Below are 18890 nucleotides of genomic sequence, written 5' to 3' on the forward strand. Positions count from 1 at the left end.
ATTTCTAAATATTCAATGCATTAAAAATATAAAAATTAAATATTTTTAATAACATATTTTTTTATTAACATATTTTTTTATAGTGTTCTTAAAATGTATCTTTAAAATATGTTAGCAAGAATTTTTTTTAAAAGAAAAAGAAAACTTAATTTTCCATCTTTGGTGAATCATCTAAAAGCTAATTAAGCAAATCTTTGTTTCTTCCTTGTGCATAACCCCATCAATGTTTTGAAGCCTGAAAACGCACGCACATACATTCAAAATTTCAAACCCTTCCATATTTGTTTCTTTTGATCTTTTCAGGAGATTTAAGTTTATGTCAAATTTGTGTTTTTGCTACGTTACCTCATTGACGTATTTATTAAAGCTTTATGCATTAACTAAACACAAAATAATAAGTACGTTGTTCAATTTCATCAATTAATGTAAGATTAGGCTAGACCGGGTCACAAACCTAATTAAAAGTAAACTAAATAAATTAGGAGATTTGGTATACCATTTCATTAGTAAATTATTCACGTGGTCAAATAAGAAAAAAGTGAATGTTGGTTTGACTTTCGACTAATATATAGCGTGCCTAGTTGACATAATGAGGCTTCAATGAAGATTGAAGAACAAAGAAAAAAAACAAAAATGTTTAATCTGACTCATTCAAAATACGGCGGAAACCGCGGTTTACTTCACGATATGTATCTATCAAAGTATCAAACAGTTTGAGCAATGGAGTTAGGAAAAAGGAGACCCAAAAGTGGTTTATTTCTCTTCTAAAAAGTCTACTATCATAAGTATCATGGAGGCTATTTAATTTTCGGCATTAAGTGCCACATTCAAGTTAAAGATCGTATATATTATTTGAAGGAAATTTTTTTTTTTATAAAAAAAATATAGATAGACAACTCAAACCAAGCAACTTTTTAAACAACTCTAATTAATAGATATTTGTTTTATTTTTTAAAAATTAAGAATTGAATTATCACTAATCAAAATTTATCCTAATTTTATTTTCATTTTCACTCCCCAAAAATCCTAATCTCTTTCTCCCAAGCCCTCCAGCCCGCCCACGCTGTCCTTTCTCCAATTCGTTTGTCGCGCCTCCACCATAATCCCCCACGTCGCACCGCCTTCTTGCCAAAGACCATAGCCGCTTTGTTCGTCATGCCTCTACCCTAATCTCCTTACATCCATTGCCGCTGCCACCTCATCATCCGCCTTTCATGCAAGGAAGACAGCTAGCATCGGATGTCTGCGCATCGTCATTGCGTCCCTTCGGCCACCCTTCCTCACGTGGAGCCGATCTCTCACTCGCCGTCTTTCTGCCGCGTGCCTTCCATCGTAGACTTGTCGTTGCACTGTCAAGAGTTCGTGAGCCCCCCATCACCGCTGTAGACCGCCACTAGGTATGACCATTGACGCATCACACTTCACGCGAGACACGTTTGAGTTTTTGCCTTTGTAGGCAGTGGCGGATCCACGGGGGACCTAAGGTGGCCATGGTCTCCCCCAAATTTTTTTAAAAAAAATAGTAAATAGTAATAATTAATAATATTAAATTTTTTATATATAATATTAAAAAAAAATATAACTTACAAAATTTTATAAATTAAAAAAACTAAAAACTGCATTATGTATTAGATATTTGAATTATTGTTGCTCTTGTTAACAAATAGCCCATTCTAATAATTAATAAAAATGGTTCTATTATACTAGTCCAAGCCCATACTATTAATTAAAGTAACCCTAGTACATTTTTCAAATATTTGTTTCAAACTATCATAGGCATAGCGCCACTTTTCTCTCTCTTTTAGTGATTCCCAAACTTTTGGTCTTCTACTCTTCTCATTCTAATTTTCTTTCCATACCAAAACAAGACATATGAAGAAAAACCATTGAAGAGAAGTGAACAACAAAATATTAACCATTGAATGCACAACAAAGATTCAAAGAGGTATATTTCAATTTTTTTTAAGTTAATGACAATGTCAAGTATTATTTACATTATTTATTTAAAATAATTAATTTATTTTTTTTTATAATGGACAGTGTTCAAAGATTGAAGTGAGGACAAAACTCAATAGAATTATTTTTTTGTGAGACTTGGAACAAAAAATAATCAGGTAAATCAATAACTTTATTTTTGGTTATTATATATTTGTGTTTCTAAAATTATTTGTTATTGCTCAATAGGTTTAATATTTTTTTTAAGAAAATAATATATATGCAATTATTTTTGTTTTTTTTTGTTAGATAGTTCAAGTTAAGTTAAAAATGTCAAAGATGAAAACAATTCACTCATTTTTCAAGAGAAAAGAGAGAATATATGATGAACAAAATTCAGCTTCAGATTCTTTGAGTAATGTTCAAAATATTATTGAACAACCTGTGACACAACTTGTTGAGCAAGATATTCAACCCCCTGCTTCCAAAATAGCAAGGACTGAAATAGATCAAGTTAATATTGATACATTGATGCGTGATCCCGGAAAGCGTCCGCAAATTTGGAATTATCCTATCAATCAACAAGATGAAATGTTGATGAAGCTAGAGATGAATCTAGAAGAGAACAAATGGCACTTGTTGTTAGATTTGTTGATAAGCATGGATTTGTCAAAGAAAGGCTAATAGATGTTGTTCATGTCAAAGATACTACTTCTGCTACTCTAAAACAAGAGATTTGTTCTGCATTATCTCATCACAATCTCAACATTCAAAATGTTCGAGGTCAAGGGTATGACGGAGCTAGTAATATGCGTGGAGAGTGGAAAGGGTTACAAGCTTTAATTATTCAAGAATGTCCTTATGCATATTATGTTCATTGCTTTGCTCATCAATTACAGCTAGCTCTTGTTGCTGCGGCTAAAGAAGTTGTTGATGTTCATGCTTTTTTCCAAAGTTTGAGTAATATTATCAATGTTGTGTGCTCTTCTTGCAAACGCAATGATGAATTACGATCTGCTTATGCAACTGAAATTTCCCATTTAGTTGCAACTAATCAAATTGAAACAGGAAGAGGAGCAAATCAAATTGGCACATTAAAAAGATCAGGAGATACCAGGTGGAGCTCTCACTTCAACTCAATTTGTAGCCTTTTACGTATGTTTGGAGCAACAACTTCAGTTCTGGAAGATTTGGCTACTAATGGATCTACATATTCTCAACGTGGTGATGCTACTTATGCTCTTAAATCTTTATTATCATTTGATTTTGTTTTCATTTTGCATATGATGAAAGAAATCATGGGAATCACTGATAAACTTTGTCAAGCATTGCAACAAAAATCTCAAGACATTTTGAATGCTATGCATCTGGTTTCTAGTACAAAGTCATTGATTCAACAGTTAAGAGATAGTAGTTGGGGAGCACTTTTGGAGAAAGTTAGTTCTTTCTGCAATGATCATGCTATTCAGATACCTGATATGGGTGCTTCTTTTAGTGACATAATTCGGTCTCGTCGTAAAAAGGATGTTGTCACTGTTGAACACCACTATCGTGTTGACATTTTTACTAGCGTGATAGATTTTCAATTGAAAGAGCTAAATAGTAGATTTAGTGAGCAAGCAACCGAGCTCCTCATACTGAGTACATCTCTAGATCCTAAAGATGCTTTCAAGTTATTCAGTGTTTGCAACATATGCAATCTTGTAAAGAATTTCTATTCTTTAGATTTTTCTGAGCAAGAAAAGATTCAATTGGATTATGAGTTACAACATTATGAACTTGATGTGGTTAAAGCTCCAGATTTTCAGAATTTGTCTACTCTTGCTGAATTGTGTCAAAAATTGACAGAGACAGGAAAATCAAATATATATCCTTTAATTGATAGATTAATTCGTCTTGTTTTGACTCTTCCTGTGACAACAGCAACAACTGAACGGGCCTTTTCAGCTATGAAGATTATTAAAACAAGGCTTCGAAACAAGATGGAAGATGAATTTTTAGCAGATTGTATGATTGTATATATTGAAAAGGAAATTGCTTCAAAATTCACTTCAGAGATGATAATTGATGATTTTAGTTCCATGAAGCATCGTCGAGCAAGTTTAAAAATATCAAAATCTTAAAGTATGTAGTTGAACATTGACTTTTATATAATATAATTACTTTTTTGATATATATGCTACAAATCATATTTTGTTAATTTTTTGTTATATTTTATATTTAATTGGCCCCCCTCTTATGAAATTTCTGGTTCCGCCACTGTTTGTAGGTTTTCTGAGCCAGCGTCGCCGGCCCTTCGACACCGATCTCCTCCTGCCGCCAGCCCGTTTATTTGGTCGCTGTTGCAGGCCTTCCGAGAGAGCAACGCTGGCACATTGTTTTCGAATCCGAATCAAGTATAGTCATTCAATGGTTCAATCTCCCTCTCCAAATTTCTTATTTGTCCAAGTGCATCTGTATGATGTTTGAATTTTGGTGATCAAGTATGTTAAATATTCACTATTTTTGGAATTTTTGTTAGTGTTATGACGTTGTTTCTGTTATAAATTAAACTATGATGACGAGGGTGACAGATGTTGGCTCTGTATCGGAATGCATGATTTTTTTGTTGTTGTTGGGTTCTTGTGGAATTTGTGCTATTTGTTGATTTTGAGGTTTGTGTTATATTGTTGCTAATAAAGATTATTCTTGTCTTTTTGATTTAGTGATTTTTTGCATTTACTGTGATAATGCTAGTAACATCATGTATTTTTCCAATTACTCCCTTTTGTTAGGGAGGTTCTTGAGATCTTCTTTCTAAATTAGTAGGAGAGATTGTAGGAGTTGGATATTTATCAGAACAAGTTAGGGATAAGTCTATGTTACTGTGACCGACCTCCGTGAGATCAGATAGTGGATCTGGACTCTAGTCTGTAGATCATTGATGAGACTTTTGATTATTTTGGGCCTAATTCTTTTAATAGGAAGAGGTATGAACAATTGTTATTTTTTCTTTTTATAAGAGAATTAGATTTCATAATTGATCATAACGTCCTTCATTAAAATTAAAAACGAATAATTATGATAGGGATCGTAATAATGGGCTATATGTTTTTGAGTACTTTTAATTTAAATTATTTTTAAGCATAGAACTACTAAAATTAGAATATTAGTGATTCGAATATATATAATAATCTTCATTAGATAAAAATTAATAGATCTCATTTATTAAATTTTTTGCTCCTTGGCATCCGAAATCAGAAGATAACACGCTCACCTACAAATTTCTTTGTTAGTAGAGTCAAATAAAGGATAATACATTAAAATAAACATGTATAACGCAAAAACATTAAACAATACCTGGATACAGGTTTGTTGGATAGATTAAACCTCTGCTCTTTTGGTCCAAACTTCCTTCCTCTGCATTTCAATAGAAAAGCAAATGTGTCAAAACCATAAGGTTTCAACGTAAGGAACTTCCAGAATATCCAAAATTGTAGTAGCTAAAGTGGTTCAACCAAGATAGTGACATTTATGTTAGTCACTCGACACATGGATCTATACAATCATGCCAATGCAGTTGAACCCCAGCTATAATTTTCCAACTCGTCAAGCTTTGCCATATATGGCAACCACTGAAGGCGAACCCGATTTCCATTCTTGTCACCAAAAAGTTGAGTGGATAGTAGCATCATAATGTAAGAACGAGCATATATATGGACTGTGTCCTCACTAGCATCGGCTGGGAGCACTCTAAATCTCTCATGGAACCATGTGAGGTAGATCGTCATCTGCTTAACTTTATTCCGTTGGAGAATCACTCTATTTGCCTTCGTTTTCGAAACTTGTACCGCTATTCTCTTTTTTACCTATTTCTTTCTCCAAGTAAATCCTAAAACCACTCCCAAACTGGTTTTCCATTAGGAATGAATTGTTTGAAGTTAGTGAGGCACACACTAACAGCCGCCCCATCAACGGAAAACCCCAACTAATACGCCAAATCCTACATCATGATGGTACACTCTCCGGACAATATGTAGAAGATGTGCATCTCAAAATACCACCTCTCAATGAATGTGCTCACCATAGGCTCATCTGGCTAGAACCAATGAGTGCACAACCTAGCTAAGTGATACAAACTAGCAGTTTCTAAATAAGGTATGATCCAATCATGTAGAGGCATATTCTGTTGCATTCTAACATTATAAATACATCTAGTTGGCTGCATCATACAAAAAAGATAAATACGTATTAATCAAATCTTAGCAAATAAAAGACTAACACATAAATTATTTATAAAAATTTTCTAATCAAATTTTAAATATAAATGCATGTTATTTATCTAATCTTTCAAATATACAAACACTATACAAATGTAAGGTGAGAAAAAGTATAAAAAGACTAGCATATAAACAACTACCGCCAATGTTTTACTACAACGAAAAGTCTTATAGTTAAAAAAAAGTAACTGACATTGATGCCTCCAGCAACGTGAGCATCACCATTCATTCGATACAAATGTTTTTATTCCATGACCCCACTAGAGTATGGTGCTCACGTGATTCTCCCAATTCCAATTTTTCTCAAGCACTTGAATGAACAATCTGTCGCTAGATGTCGCGGTTTTATAACACTACTACATGTAAATCGCGATAGGCAGAAGTGATTTCATTAGCTTGTTGATTTGCTCAACACTACAAGAAAAACACCGATTCAGGTACACTTGAAAAGTGTAGCCAAAAGTGAAAAAAATGATGCTTTAGGCTACGGCTACGCTTTTTGAGGTGATTCCTATTCGGCCGTTGCCTATTCTCAAAGGCTACGCTTTTCTGCACCAAGGACTACACTTTTGGCGTTTAGGAATAGGCTACGCTTTTCAAATGATGCTGTCTAGAACCAAAAGCTACGCTTTTCAGCTTTCATTTTTCCAGAATAGGCTACGCTTTTCAATGCTACTGCATCACTTGTAAAGCGTAACCACATTGTATACCATAGCTACTTTTTATAAGCGTAGCCTTAGGTCCCTCCTTTTTTTTTTGTATACCATGGCTACTGTATATAAGTGTAGCCTTAGGTCCCTTATTATTTTTTTTAATTTTCTGTATATATATAATATTCTAATAATTATTAATACAACATAATTATACTAAATAATTTCTTTAAATAATAAAAATTATCCGTAACCAAAATATATTTATAATAATGATCCAAAAATACTAGAATGAAGTTAATTTTGAATATTCATACATCTCATACTAAAGTAAGCAGTCATACCAAAATAATCATGATACATTTAGAATTTACTACTAATACTCTACGAAAAACTATAATATTATATCCTACATAAGTATCTTCTAATAAAAGTCATTAGTCAACCATACATATATCCATTCCTAACACTACTCTATCTTAGCCAATAAACCACAATAATAATCAGCTTAATCTTTATTATCATCCTCAATATTATCCTGCATAATTATATAAAAAAAATTAGAAAAATATTTATAATGACATTCGCAATTATAAAAATTAAAAAATCAAACTCAAAACTATCAATGACTGATATCATTAATTCTTTCTGTACTGTGTGCAAGTTTCACCAATGCATAGTAGTATTTCACAAATCCAAATTTAGAATTCAAAGATAAAAAAAAAGCATAAGCTAGATAAAATGCTATAAATGATTGGGGGAACAAGCAGATTCACAAGAAATATTCAAGTTGCAGTTTATATCCAATCAATTATTAAGGAGATTAAATTGTGTAATATACAATGATTTGCCTGTTGGTGCTGTCCAATGTGACATTTGGTAATTGGTAATGGTAGTGTGATTACTCATTAGTCATTAACCACTTCTGGGGGATTGCTTGTGGGAACTGTAACTAAGCAAAAGGGGGCATTTTTTGCATATTTTATTTATTTTTATTTTTATTTTTATTTTATAATTATATAAGACTTTACGAGAGGAAGAAAGATACTGAATGCAAAAATGGATGTCAGTGTTGAAAAGGATCTCGTGTTTTGCATGGAGAAGACATATCATATTATGAATAAGAGGGAGAGTTAATTTTTATACTCAATGAAATAGAACACACAGATGCTAATATTTTGAAACTTTTAAATAATTATTATTTTTTTAATTTACAATTAATTACTTACTCTTCTTAAAATAAGTTTTCTATTAATAGTATTATTAAGAAGGCATCGAAGTTTGGCATTCCATTTGGGCCTATGATATTAAGTCATGATGATTATAGTATTACTAAATTACGAATTGAGATTAGGGTATAATAGTCAAGTTAGGGGAAGGGCGTGTGTGAGGAAGGTGTGGAAAAAAAAGAAACAGAGCAAGTAATATCTAAATTACAAATTGGTGCAAGTTATTGCTAAATTATATGCCGCAATAAATAACTAACCTGAAATGAAGTTACACTTCTCTCTAACTTTGATATGTATTGCAGCTTCCTATGTGCAGAATGTCTATTTGCCAAGATTCTAATACAAAACAAATAAGAATTTTCAGTCAAAATCATAAAAGTGTAATGTAAAGCAATTTCATATAATAATTGTCAATAAAATTCATTGGTCAGCATTCATAATAAACTCAAATGCAAATTACAGAAAATGCATATAATAATTCTCAATAAAATGCTAAGCCAATATCCCTAAATAACTGCACAGAGCATGCACCAAAGTAAAATTATACTGAAGCACTTAGCCAAGCATAATTACAGAAAATAAGAGATCAAGTTTCAATTCCTATGTGACAATCATTGAATGTCTCCACTAATACGCTTAGCCAAGCATCCGAACTGATCATTTTCAAAATTTTAATGAGTCAGTAGTCCATTTCTTTGTTTCAAGTTTCAACATCCTTATAAAATCCCTGTTCTTCAATCATATGTAATTCAAATGCAAATACAGCATACTTCTAAATTAACCACACAGAAAAAGAAATACCAAAATTACATGTCCAGCAGCCTCGTGGCTGAAATTTTGGGGAAAAGTGGAGTTTGTCCCTGAAAGGCCAAAGCATAAAAAGAAATGACAAAATGCAGAACTTAATTCCAAATTCTTCAACAATAATTTGTATCTTTCACCAATTAATAAACACAATTGTATAAGTTCACTCAACTAACGAACTCCGTCAACTAGTAACATGGTACCTAATCAACATTTTGTAGACACAGTCATGAATGCAGCATAAACATTGTTGTTACTATAACCACTGAAACTGCATCAATGCAGGAATTGCAGCCATGTGAACCAATTTTTCTATGAAATTAATTTTTAATTTGATTCACATGCTAATGAGATAGAAATTACAACTTACAATATGAAACATGGTAGAGGAAAAGCATTAATTAAACATGTATTGAACATTCAGGATATGCAAATTATTTCAACAATAATAGCTACGCACATAGACAAATTGTGCGGTGTTTCTATTGAATATTGAAACCAAAAATTCAAGGAAACCCAATTGAATAATTCGAGCAAATCGTAAATACAGTAGAAGTTAGTATACTATTCAATGATCAAATCTTACGGATTGGAGAAAAAGAAATTAACAAAAACACAAAAAATGCTTGACAGTTAGTACTATGGTAGTAGTAGTGGGCAGGGAATCAAATTTCTGGAAGCTTTGGTGGAAGTTATGCATGTCTTCCATAAAGGACTAATTAACTAATTAATTATATATCAACTTAAAAAAATAAAAACAGAATCAATATGGAGACAAAACTAAAGTGATGCAGCAGAGAGCAGACACCACTTACCACTCTTGGAGGAAAACAAAAATCAGTTCGAATGCATCCTTTGGAAGTGTCACACCTAACTCTTTGAGCTCCCTTCTGAAAAAGAACTTAACACACTATTATCTCTGAAATTACCACAACAATGGCGTATCTGGCTCATGCATCAACTTGGTTTACTCTCAAATTTCAACATTGTAATTGAAATACAAGAAATAAATAAGAGCATAGTAGCTGTGTTTGTGATTACCGACCGGAAACCGCTTTCAAAAATCGGAACCCCTGAAATTTCAGAACCAAATAGAAATTAATACATACCTAATCGACGACGTGAGCACAGAGACAACGATGAGAAGCGCAGAGATCGACCCCAGGAGCACGGCAAGCCCTAGCTGCGGCGGCGGCTTCAATCGACCCCAGGAGCGACGACAGTGCACGGCGGCACAACCTCCTCTCTTGCGTCGCATCTTCGTCCTCTCTCTCCATCTCGTCTGCAAATCGTCTCTCTCTCCCCTCTGGGCTCCCTGCTCCGCGACGGCAATGGCGGCGGCAGCAGCGACGTTGCGGCGGTGACCCCCTCTCACTCTCCATTCTCTCGATCGCGCTCTCTCATCTCCGTCTCCTCCTCTCCTCCCTCTGGTTCACTCTTTCTCTCGGATCTGGGTGTGTGTGTGTGTGAAAAGGGGCGTGGTGGGGGTGGTGAGTGATGGTGAGAATGAGTGTGAGTGTGTGGGTGTGTTAGGGTTAGGGTTTTGAAGAATTAATTCGAAGGTGATTTGCGAAGGTGAGGGGCGAAACTTTTTTCTGATCAGATGGCGAAAGTGAGGGTATTCAAATGTGAGTGTGATTTGGTGATAAGGAAAAGAAAAATTATTAAGTGTTTGGGTGCATTTGGTCTAGATACATTAGGCTACGCTTTTAAAGTGCACTCAAAATATAGCAAATATGTTACTCTTTAAAAGCGCTTCTTTTGGTATAAAAAGTGTACCCATAGATATTAACATAAGGCTACGCTTTATAAGTGATTTTTATTGTATCTAAGGCTACACTTTTTAAATGATGCTACAATTGTGTTTCCTATTCTCTTATAAAAGGGGAACACGGAGAAAAGCGTAGCCCATTCTATAAAAAGCACAGCGGATTATAGTTAATTGATGGTTGCTTGTAATCCGCGATAGGGTGTTACGGATTACATGAAGATGGTAAAACGTGGTAGGCTGCCGCAGTTTACATAGAGTTGATATAGGACACAAATGTAACCTGTTTCAGAAAATTGCATTTGTATAAATATGAACTTCAATTATTTTGTTTGTGCCATTTGCCCTAATAATAATGATAATTGGGAATATTAAATAATTAATTATTTATTCTATGATGAATTTTAAATATGGATAATTTCTTAAGTGATTCTTTTTAAATTGAGTTGTAATTTAATTCATAAGAATTCGATTTGAAATAAGATAAAATAAGATTTGAATTGAGATTTAATACCCTTGGAGAGGAATTTCTGGTGCAAGGAGTTGCAAGAGGTTTTTCAATTAAGTCCATTGATCAAATAGTTGACAGCAAGGATCAATCTCAGTGTGGACACACAGAGTTTTCGTACCATCGAAGGAGAAAACTTTTTCACTAGTGTACTCAGGTATTGTCATTTAGTCCATCTTATTTTAATATTATTTTAAAGACAAAATATATCAATAGGATTACTTTATCATTTTCGTTGTGTGGTAAGAATACTTCGTAATCATACCGTGTTATTAGAGTTATGATCTTTTTGTATTTAAAATTTTATTTTTAATTACCAAAATTTACAAAGTAATAGGATTAATTCAATTTTTGTTATTATACATAGTTAATGAAGGTGATTCATAATATATGGCATGAAATGCTATTATCGAAATTATAAATTTATATTGCATGTTATGAAAACTGTGTATGTTAAGGAACATATTATTTTTTATTTAAGAAATAAAAAAAGAGAAAGATAAATAAATTTTATATTTTGTTTATGAGGAGCGACTCAGAAGATTTATACTCAAAGATAAAATTTATATAAGTATTTGATGCATGGAATGAATAATTTTTACTTAAACCTAGACAACCTAGGAGTATAAAATATAATTTAATTAAATAATGACCTGACAACCAAGTAACTATTTGAGATTAGAATTGTATGGGATACATTTTATCATTTATTTGAAATATACATGAGTAATGACTTGACAACTAAAGAACTTATTCATAATTTTAAATATTTCTTAATACTTAATTTAAAGAATAAATATTTCTTATCTTTTTATAATAATATTTATTATAAAAAGTGTTATTTATGTGTGTGAACATATACTCACATTTATTTTTTCTGTTTAGATTCATAAATAATATGTTTGCTCTATCATTGCATAGCATACTTGAAAATAACAAATTGGTTGGAGCCAATTATGATGACTGGTATCGCAACTTAAAAATTATTCTCACGCATGAAAAACTAATTGATATAATTGATACGCTTGCTGTTATGACTCCAATCCCTAAAGAGGATAGAAGTATTGATGATGAGGCAACAAAAACTTATGAGAAGTATTTAAAAAGTTGTCTTATTGCCTATGAGAATTATTTGAAAAGTTGTCTTACTGTCAAATGTGCAACCATGGGTTCTAATCTTAAAGACAATATTAGGATATGGATCCACCAACTATTGTTGAACATCTTAAGAAGATATATAGTACATAAAGTAAGACAACCCGATATTAAGTGTCCAAAATTATGTTTAGATCCACATTGGCTGTCGGATCCTGTGTTCTTAAGATGATTGATCTTATTGAACAACTTGAGAAGTTGGGATGCACATTAGTCAAAGAACGCTTACAAAATTTGATCTTATATTATCTCTCAGAAACCTTTTTATAGTTCATTATTATCTTTAATATGATAAAAGTAAGTTGTGATCTTCATGAGATGTTTAGCATCCTACTTGATTATGAGAATCAAATTGTATCTGAGAAAAAAAAGAGTTACTATGGTAGTTAGTAACTTTTCTAAGAAGAAAGAAAAATGAACCAGAAAAAGAAATGAAAAGAATAATTCTAAAAGAGAATCGATTGCACCCAAGGGTGGTGTGACCAAACCCAAGAATAAGCAAGAAAATACTGACAAAAATGACGTTGAATATTTTTATTGCTAAGCAAAGGTCATTGAAAAAAAATTTAAGGAGTACGTTGCTTCTCTAAAAACCAAAGAGAAATGGACTACGAGTATGTTGTTAATCATTTGTTTATCTGCTATGGATTTACTTGGCGGGTGTGGTGTACTTGGTTGACATACTTTGATACAGTTTGGGTTGTTCCGAGCACGATCAAGAACCTGTTTGAAAGTTAGACAGAAGAGTCTGGCAGAAAAATTGAGTAGAATAAGCGGTTGGTTGGATTCTGTACAATAATTTGGAATAATTGGATGAAACGAAATGTGAGAATATTTAAGAATGAAGAAGGTAGAGTTGAGGACATCAAATTGAGGTCAGTGTTGAGCTTCAAAGAGTGGTCTGGTGCTGATCCATGAGGTTGTTGATGGTAATGCCGGAGACGACAATGGATTAGTCGCTTTGGTACTTTTTGTTTTTACCTTTTTTCTTGTGTCTTGGTTCTTTGTGTCGCTCCACTTTAGTGTGTTGAGTTTTTCTTTGTTAAAAAAAATGGACGATGAGTAAGCAGATGACCGAAAAAGGAAGAAACTTACTTTCAAGTTGGGAACAGAGCAAATTATGTTGTTGTAGCTATATGATTTATTTCTTTAACAATGTCTATAGGCAAGACATTAGTATTGGAGAATTATCATTATGTTTTACATTTTGTTGCAAATATTATTTCTATTTCTATGTTAGGCACGTGATTTTTAATTTAATATTAAAAATGACATTTGTTCTATATTATAGTGATGATTTATACATAAATGGCTATCTTCAATATAACATTTATATTCTTCTAAATTTGGATAGTAATTTTGTTATGCATATTTCTATTGTCAAAAGAGTTCGGATAATGAAGTAAGTGAATCATACCTTTCATATTGTAGACATCATTATATAGGGAGGAAGGGATCTCTAAGTTACACAAGAAAAGTTACCATTGCAAATATAATTATGAATCATATGTAATTTATAAATTCTGCTTAAAAAAATGACCAAAATTTTATTTATGGGACATGGAAAAAGGGTTACAGAATTATTGGGATGGATACATACAGATGTTTGTGGACCCATAAAAATTCAAGTAAAAAAGAATATTCTTATTTTATCACTTTCACTGAAGATATGTCTAGATATAACAGTGTATCTTATGAAACACAAATCTAAATAAGATAAAATTATTAAGGTGCTTAGATCTGATAGAAAAAGAGAATATCTAAATGATTATTTTCTTGAGTACTTAAAAAAAATGAAATTCTTTCTCAAATGAACACCTCTTGGTATTCCACAACACAATGGTGTATCAGAAAGGATGAATCGAACTTTATTATATATGGTTTGATTCATGATGGTTTTATTGATCTTCCATTAAACTTATGGGATTATGATTTTGAATCAGCGACTTATTTGCTACATAAAGTACTACTAAAGTAGTTTCTTCAACACCATATGAGATATGCAAAGGACGTAAACCAAGTCTTAAACTCATTAGAGTTTAGAGATGTCCAGTATATGTTAAGAGAATGTAGAGTAATAAACTTGATACTAGGTTCAATAAATATAGATTCATTGGGTACCCTAAAAAAATAATGAATTATTATTTTTATCATCCTTCTAACCACAAAGTGTTTGTGGCAAGAGGTAGAACTTTTTTAAAAAATAAATTTTTTTGTGAAGAAAGATAAGATAAAGAAATAGAACTTGATGAAGTTTAAGAAACCAATGAAAAAGTATAAGCTCAAGAATATGAAATTCAAGTTGAGCAACCGATTTTGAATGTACTCAAACCGATACCAAATTTTTCATCTTCAACGGTTAAGAATAAAGAATCAATAGTAATCCAAAGAGAAGTTAATGAACCAATCTTTGTACTACCCTTAGAATTGGTTCAACAACCTCCGAATTTAGTATAAAAAATACCTTTTTGATGGTCTACAAGAGAATATTATCCACCATTAAGGCTAAATCTAATGGTGCAAAATGTTGTGAAAAATGGAATCGATGATAATCTAAAACCTATAAAAAAGCAATGCAAAGTTCTAAAAGTCTAAAATAGTAGAATGCCATGAAATCCAAAATGGAGTCCATGAAAATCAACAATGTTTGGACTTTGCTTGAACCCTCAAAAGATATAAAATCTATTGGTTGCAAATGAGTTTATAAGAAAAAGATTGAATAAATAGTAAGGTGGTGACCTATAAAACCTGTCTAGTTGCCAAGGGATATCGTCAAAAGAAAATGATAGATTATGAGAAAATATTTTCTCATGTGATAATGTTCAAATCTATTTGGATTCTACTTGCTATATTAACATACAATTATTATAAAATATGAAAAATGAATGTGAAAGTAGCTTTCTTTAATGGAGAACTCCAAGAAAATATGTACATGATACATCAATCTGAAGGTTTCACACTCCAGTTTAATTATAGCAAAGTTTGTAAGCTACAACAGATCATTTATGGGTAAGTTTCTAGAAGTTAGAATATTTTTTTTTAATAAGACAATCAAAAAAATCATTTTTGTCCGAATTGAAGAGGATTCTTATATCTCCAAAAAGTTTAGAAGGAGTACAATCATTTTTTTGTACCCTATGTTGATGACATATTGCTCATAGAAAATGATGTATCATCATTACAAAATACCAAAGCTTGACTATCTCAACAATTCTCCATGAAAGATTTGGGAGAAGCAATCTATATTCTTTGAATTAAAATCTATATAAATAGATCTAAAAAATTGTTTAGACTCTTACAATTTATGTACATTAATACCATATTAAAAATGTATAACATGAAATATTTAAAAAAAAACTATTTATCAATAGGCACTAGAATTACTATCAACAAAAAAGATTGTTCTAAGACTCCTGAAGAGAAAGTATGCATTATTAGAGTACCATATGCTAGTGCAGTAGGAGCTATCATGTATACGATGATATGTACATGTCCCGGTGTCGCATATGTGCTAGTTGTAGTTAGTCAATATCAGGCAAAGCCTGGTGAGAAACATTGAAAGGCGGTTAATTCCATTCTTAAATACTTAAGAAGAACCAAAGACCAGTTCTTTATCTATAGAGATTCTGAACTAACACAAAAAAATTTCAAACTAACGCAAGTTTTGCCTCAAACAAAGATGATAGCAAATCTACTTTAGATTATGTTTTCACCTTAAATGATAATGCAATGAATTAAAAAAATTTCAAACAAGCCACTGTAACTGATTCAACTACTGAAGCTAAGTACATCGCAGCAAGTGAGATTGATAAAAAAGTTGTTTGGATGAAGAAGTTCATATTGAGCATGGTGTGGTGTCTTCAATTTAAAAAAAAATCACTTTTAATACTGTGCAACAATAATGGAGCTCTTACTCAAATGAAAGAGCCAAAATCACATCAAAGTATATCTTGAGAAAGTATTATTTGATAAGAGAGATCATTAAATATAGATACCTTGAAATTCAAAAAACTACTAACAAAAATAATGCACAAACCCATTCACAATAAAAATATAAATTTAATATCCATGTATGTTCATAAAAAACTATTTTGCATATAAAGTAATTATAAATTAATATGTTAATAAAAATAATTATTTTTTTACATATATGATGTGAATAATTATTTAAAAAAATTAATTAAATATGTAATTTATGTTATATATAAACTATTTTATATTATGTATACATCATAATTAAACTCATAAAATATATATATTACTAATATAATTAAATATAATAGGAAATGTTAATACTATATATTTTTGCAGAAATGCTAAACAACTTTTTTTAACCAAGTTTGATAAAGTCAAATTTACGTGCGGACATTATATTTAACATATTCATACTTCCCTTCTTTTTATTATTATTTTATCTTTTTAAGAAGAATAAAAACAAAAAAAAATAAAAATTTAAATAAAAAAAGTTTAATGATATAAAAATAATATTCTTTAATTTGAAATAACACATATTTTTTTATGAATGATATAAGAAATCTTCATAGGACCACAAGTTAAAAAATTTTCTAATAATTTTTAATTTATTAAAAAATTTATGTCACAGTTAAAATTTTTTTTGTATTAAAATTAAGAAATTTTGGTGCTATTTTATTTCTGATAACTTTTAATTCATTAAAAAATTTTCCATTTCATGCTTAAAAATTTTCTATATCAAAATTCAAAAATTTTTTGCGTCATAAAAAGTTTCGGTGCTATTTTCCTAATAAATATATACAATTTAAAATTCTCCCTCTCCTCTTTTTTATTATTATTTTCTTTTTTTATATTCTCCTTTTTATTTTATCTTTTTAAAAAAATAAAAATAAATAAAATAAATAAAAAACAAAAAATGTTGCAATAAAAAAGAGGAGGTGAAAAAATTTAAAAAAATTGTAGCAACAGTAACAATAATAATAAAAGAACAAAAAAAAAGGAAATGCATAAATTAAGAAAGAGAAAAATCACAAAAAAATGTGTTATTTATGTATATATTATAGATTTAATTTGTATTAACTTAATTAAATTTAATTGATAAAAACATTTGAATTTACAACAGAAGTGATACTTTTGTCATTATTGAGCAAGGTTTAATTATTGCAATACTAATACAAAGTGATGAGTGACTAAGGGGATAGTCATCAAAGCTTTTAAAGTATGGATGCAATAACATTAAATTCTCACCTGAAGTCCGTAGAAGATTGATGATTGGAGTTTTAATCTGTCGTCCTAATCATCTTTGTATTTTTTTTTAAGATGGAAAGTTTGAACCTATAATTTTTAAATGAATATTAAAAAATTATACTATTTAAATTATAATTTATTGGTAATTATCTTTTTAATATTTAAATATATAAAAATTTAAATATATATTATTTTTAAAAATATAAAAATAGTAAAAATTTTAATTTTTTATTTAAAAATTAAGACTTAGAAAGATTAATTGTGACTTCTAAATAACTTTTCTTATTATAATTTTGTCAATAACAGAGAGTGATAATTCAATATAAATTTGACTAATTTAAAAATAATACGGTATATTTTAAGTTTATTTATGTCTATATTTCACCATATAAATTATAAAAATGCACTACCTCATAGTAATAAACAACCAATAATATATAGTTCTCAAACTAGAGAAGTTGGATTTATATATTTTGGGTGAAATATTTACCCACTCATCAACATCATCGATCTTAAATGATATGTGAAATAATTCAGTTTCCAATTCATTAAAAAAAATGTAAAAATTTTACTTTTATAGTTTTTGTCTCCAACGTTTGGGATAAGTTCTAAAGTTGTCTCTAATGTTTCAATCGTCCTATTTAAGTCTTTAACGTTTCAAAATTGGTTCAATGTTGTTCTGCCATTAAGGATCTGTTAACAGAATTGACGGCGGGACAAAATTGAGACGATTTTGAAACGTTAAGGATCCGTTAATTTTATCCTTCAATAATATCAATTTTTTACTGTATATAATATTCAATTATTTTTTAATCACATCTAAGTAAATTACACTTAATCACACTACTTTCATTCAAAATAAATTTTTTTATATTTTTATATTAACTTATAATTTTAAGTGTAAAATTATGAAAAAATATATTTATTAGAATGAAAATAATGTGATTAAGTATAATTTACTTAGATGTTATTAAAAAATAATTGAATACTATATACATTAAAAAATTGATATTATTGAAGAATGAAACTAAAATTTATTTCTATGCATCATTTTTGTCCTCAACATTTTCGTCCTATTTAAGTTCCTAACGTTTCAAATCGTCTCAATTTTGTCCCGTCGTCAATTCTTTTAACAGATCCCTAACGGCAGGACAATATTAAGTCAATTTTGAAATATTAGAAACTTAATTAGGACAATTGAAACGTTAGAGACAATTTTAGAACTTACCCCAAACGTTAGAGACAAAAACAATACTTTACTCTAAATAATATTATAGAAACATGCATTAAATATATACTACCAAAATTGACACAAATATTTCCTAAACTAACACAATAATATCTCCCCAATATGGACATGGA

At 30.4% G+C, this 18890-nt stretch overlaps 2 protein-coding genes across 5 annotated transcripts; one reads left to right on the plus strand and one right to left on the minus strand.

Moving 5' to 3' along the window:
• Positions 1 to 1652: 1652 nt before the first annotated feature.
• Positions 1653 to 4404, plus strand: LOC112770737 (uncharacterized). Its single transcript, XM_072233334.1, has 3 exons — positions 1653 to 1945; positions 2041 to 3942; positions 4205 to 4404. The coding sequence occupies exons 2-3, from the start codon at positions 2565 to 2567 to the stop codon at positions 4402 to 4404; spliced, it is 1578 nt and encodes a 525-aa protein (XP_072089435.1). The 5' UTR covers positions 1653 to 1945; positions 2041 to 2564.
• Positions 4405 to 7136: 2732 nt separating this feature from the next.
• Positions 7137 to 10595, minus strand: LOC112708838 (uncharacterized). Of its 4 annotated transcripts, none has more exons than XR_003156503.3 (5): positions 9987 to 10543; positions 9693 to 9767; positions 8884 to 8933; positions 8331 to 8409; positions 7137 to 7382 (listed from the first exon to the last, which is right to left on the minus strand). XR_003156503.3 is itself a non-coding variant. In XM_025760769.3 (5 exons), the coding sequence occupies exons 1-4, from the start codon at positions 10133 to 10135 to the stop codon at positions 8354 to 8356; spliced, it is 339 nt and encodes a 112-aa protein (XP_025616554.1). In that variant the 5' UTR covers positions 10136 to 10595; the 3' UTR covers positions 7137 to 7382; positions 8331 to 8353. The 4 variants fall into 4 exon arrangements, 2 of the variants coding, with proteins under 2 accessions (XP_025616554.1, XP_025616562.1); XM_025760769.3 differs by having other exon boundaries at positions 8875 to 8933; positions 9987 to 10595; XM_025760777.3 differs by having other exon boundaries at positions 8875 to 8933; positions 9693 to 9764; positions 9987 to 10513.
• Positions 10596 to 18890: the final 8295 nt, after the last annotated feature.

This window comes from Arachis hypogaea, chromosome 1, assembly GCF_003086295.3.
Source record: "Arachis hypogaea cultivar Tifrunner chromosome 1, arahy.Tifrunner.gnm2.J5K5, whole genome shotgun sequence".
Taxonomy (NCBI): domain Eukaryota; kingdom Viridiplantae; phylum Streptophyta; class Magnoliopsida; order Fabales; family Fabaceae; genus Arachis; species Arachis hypogaea.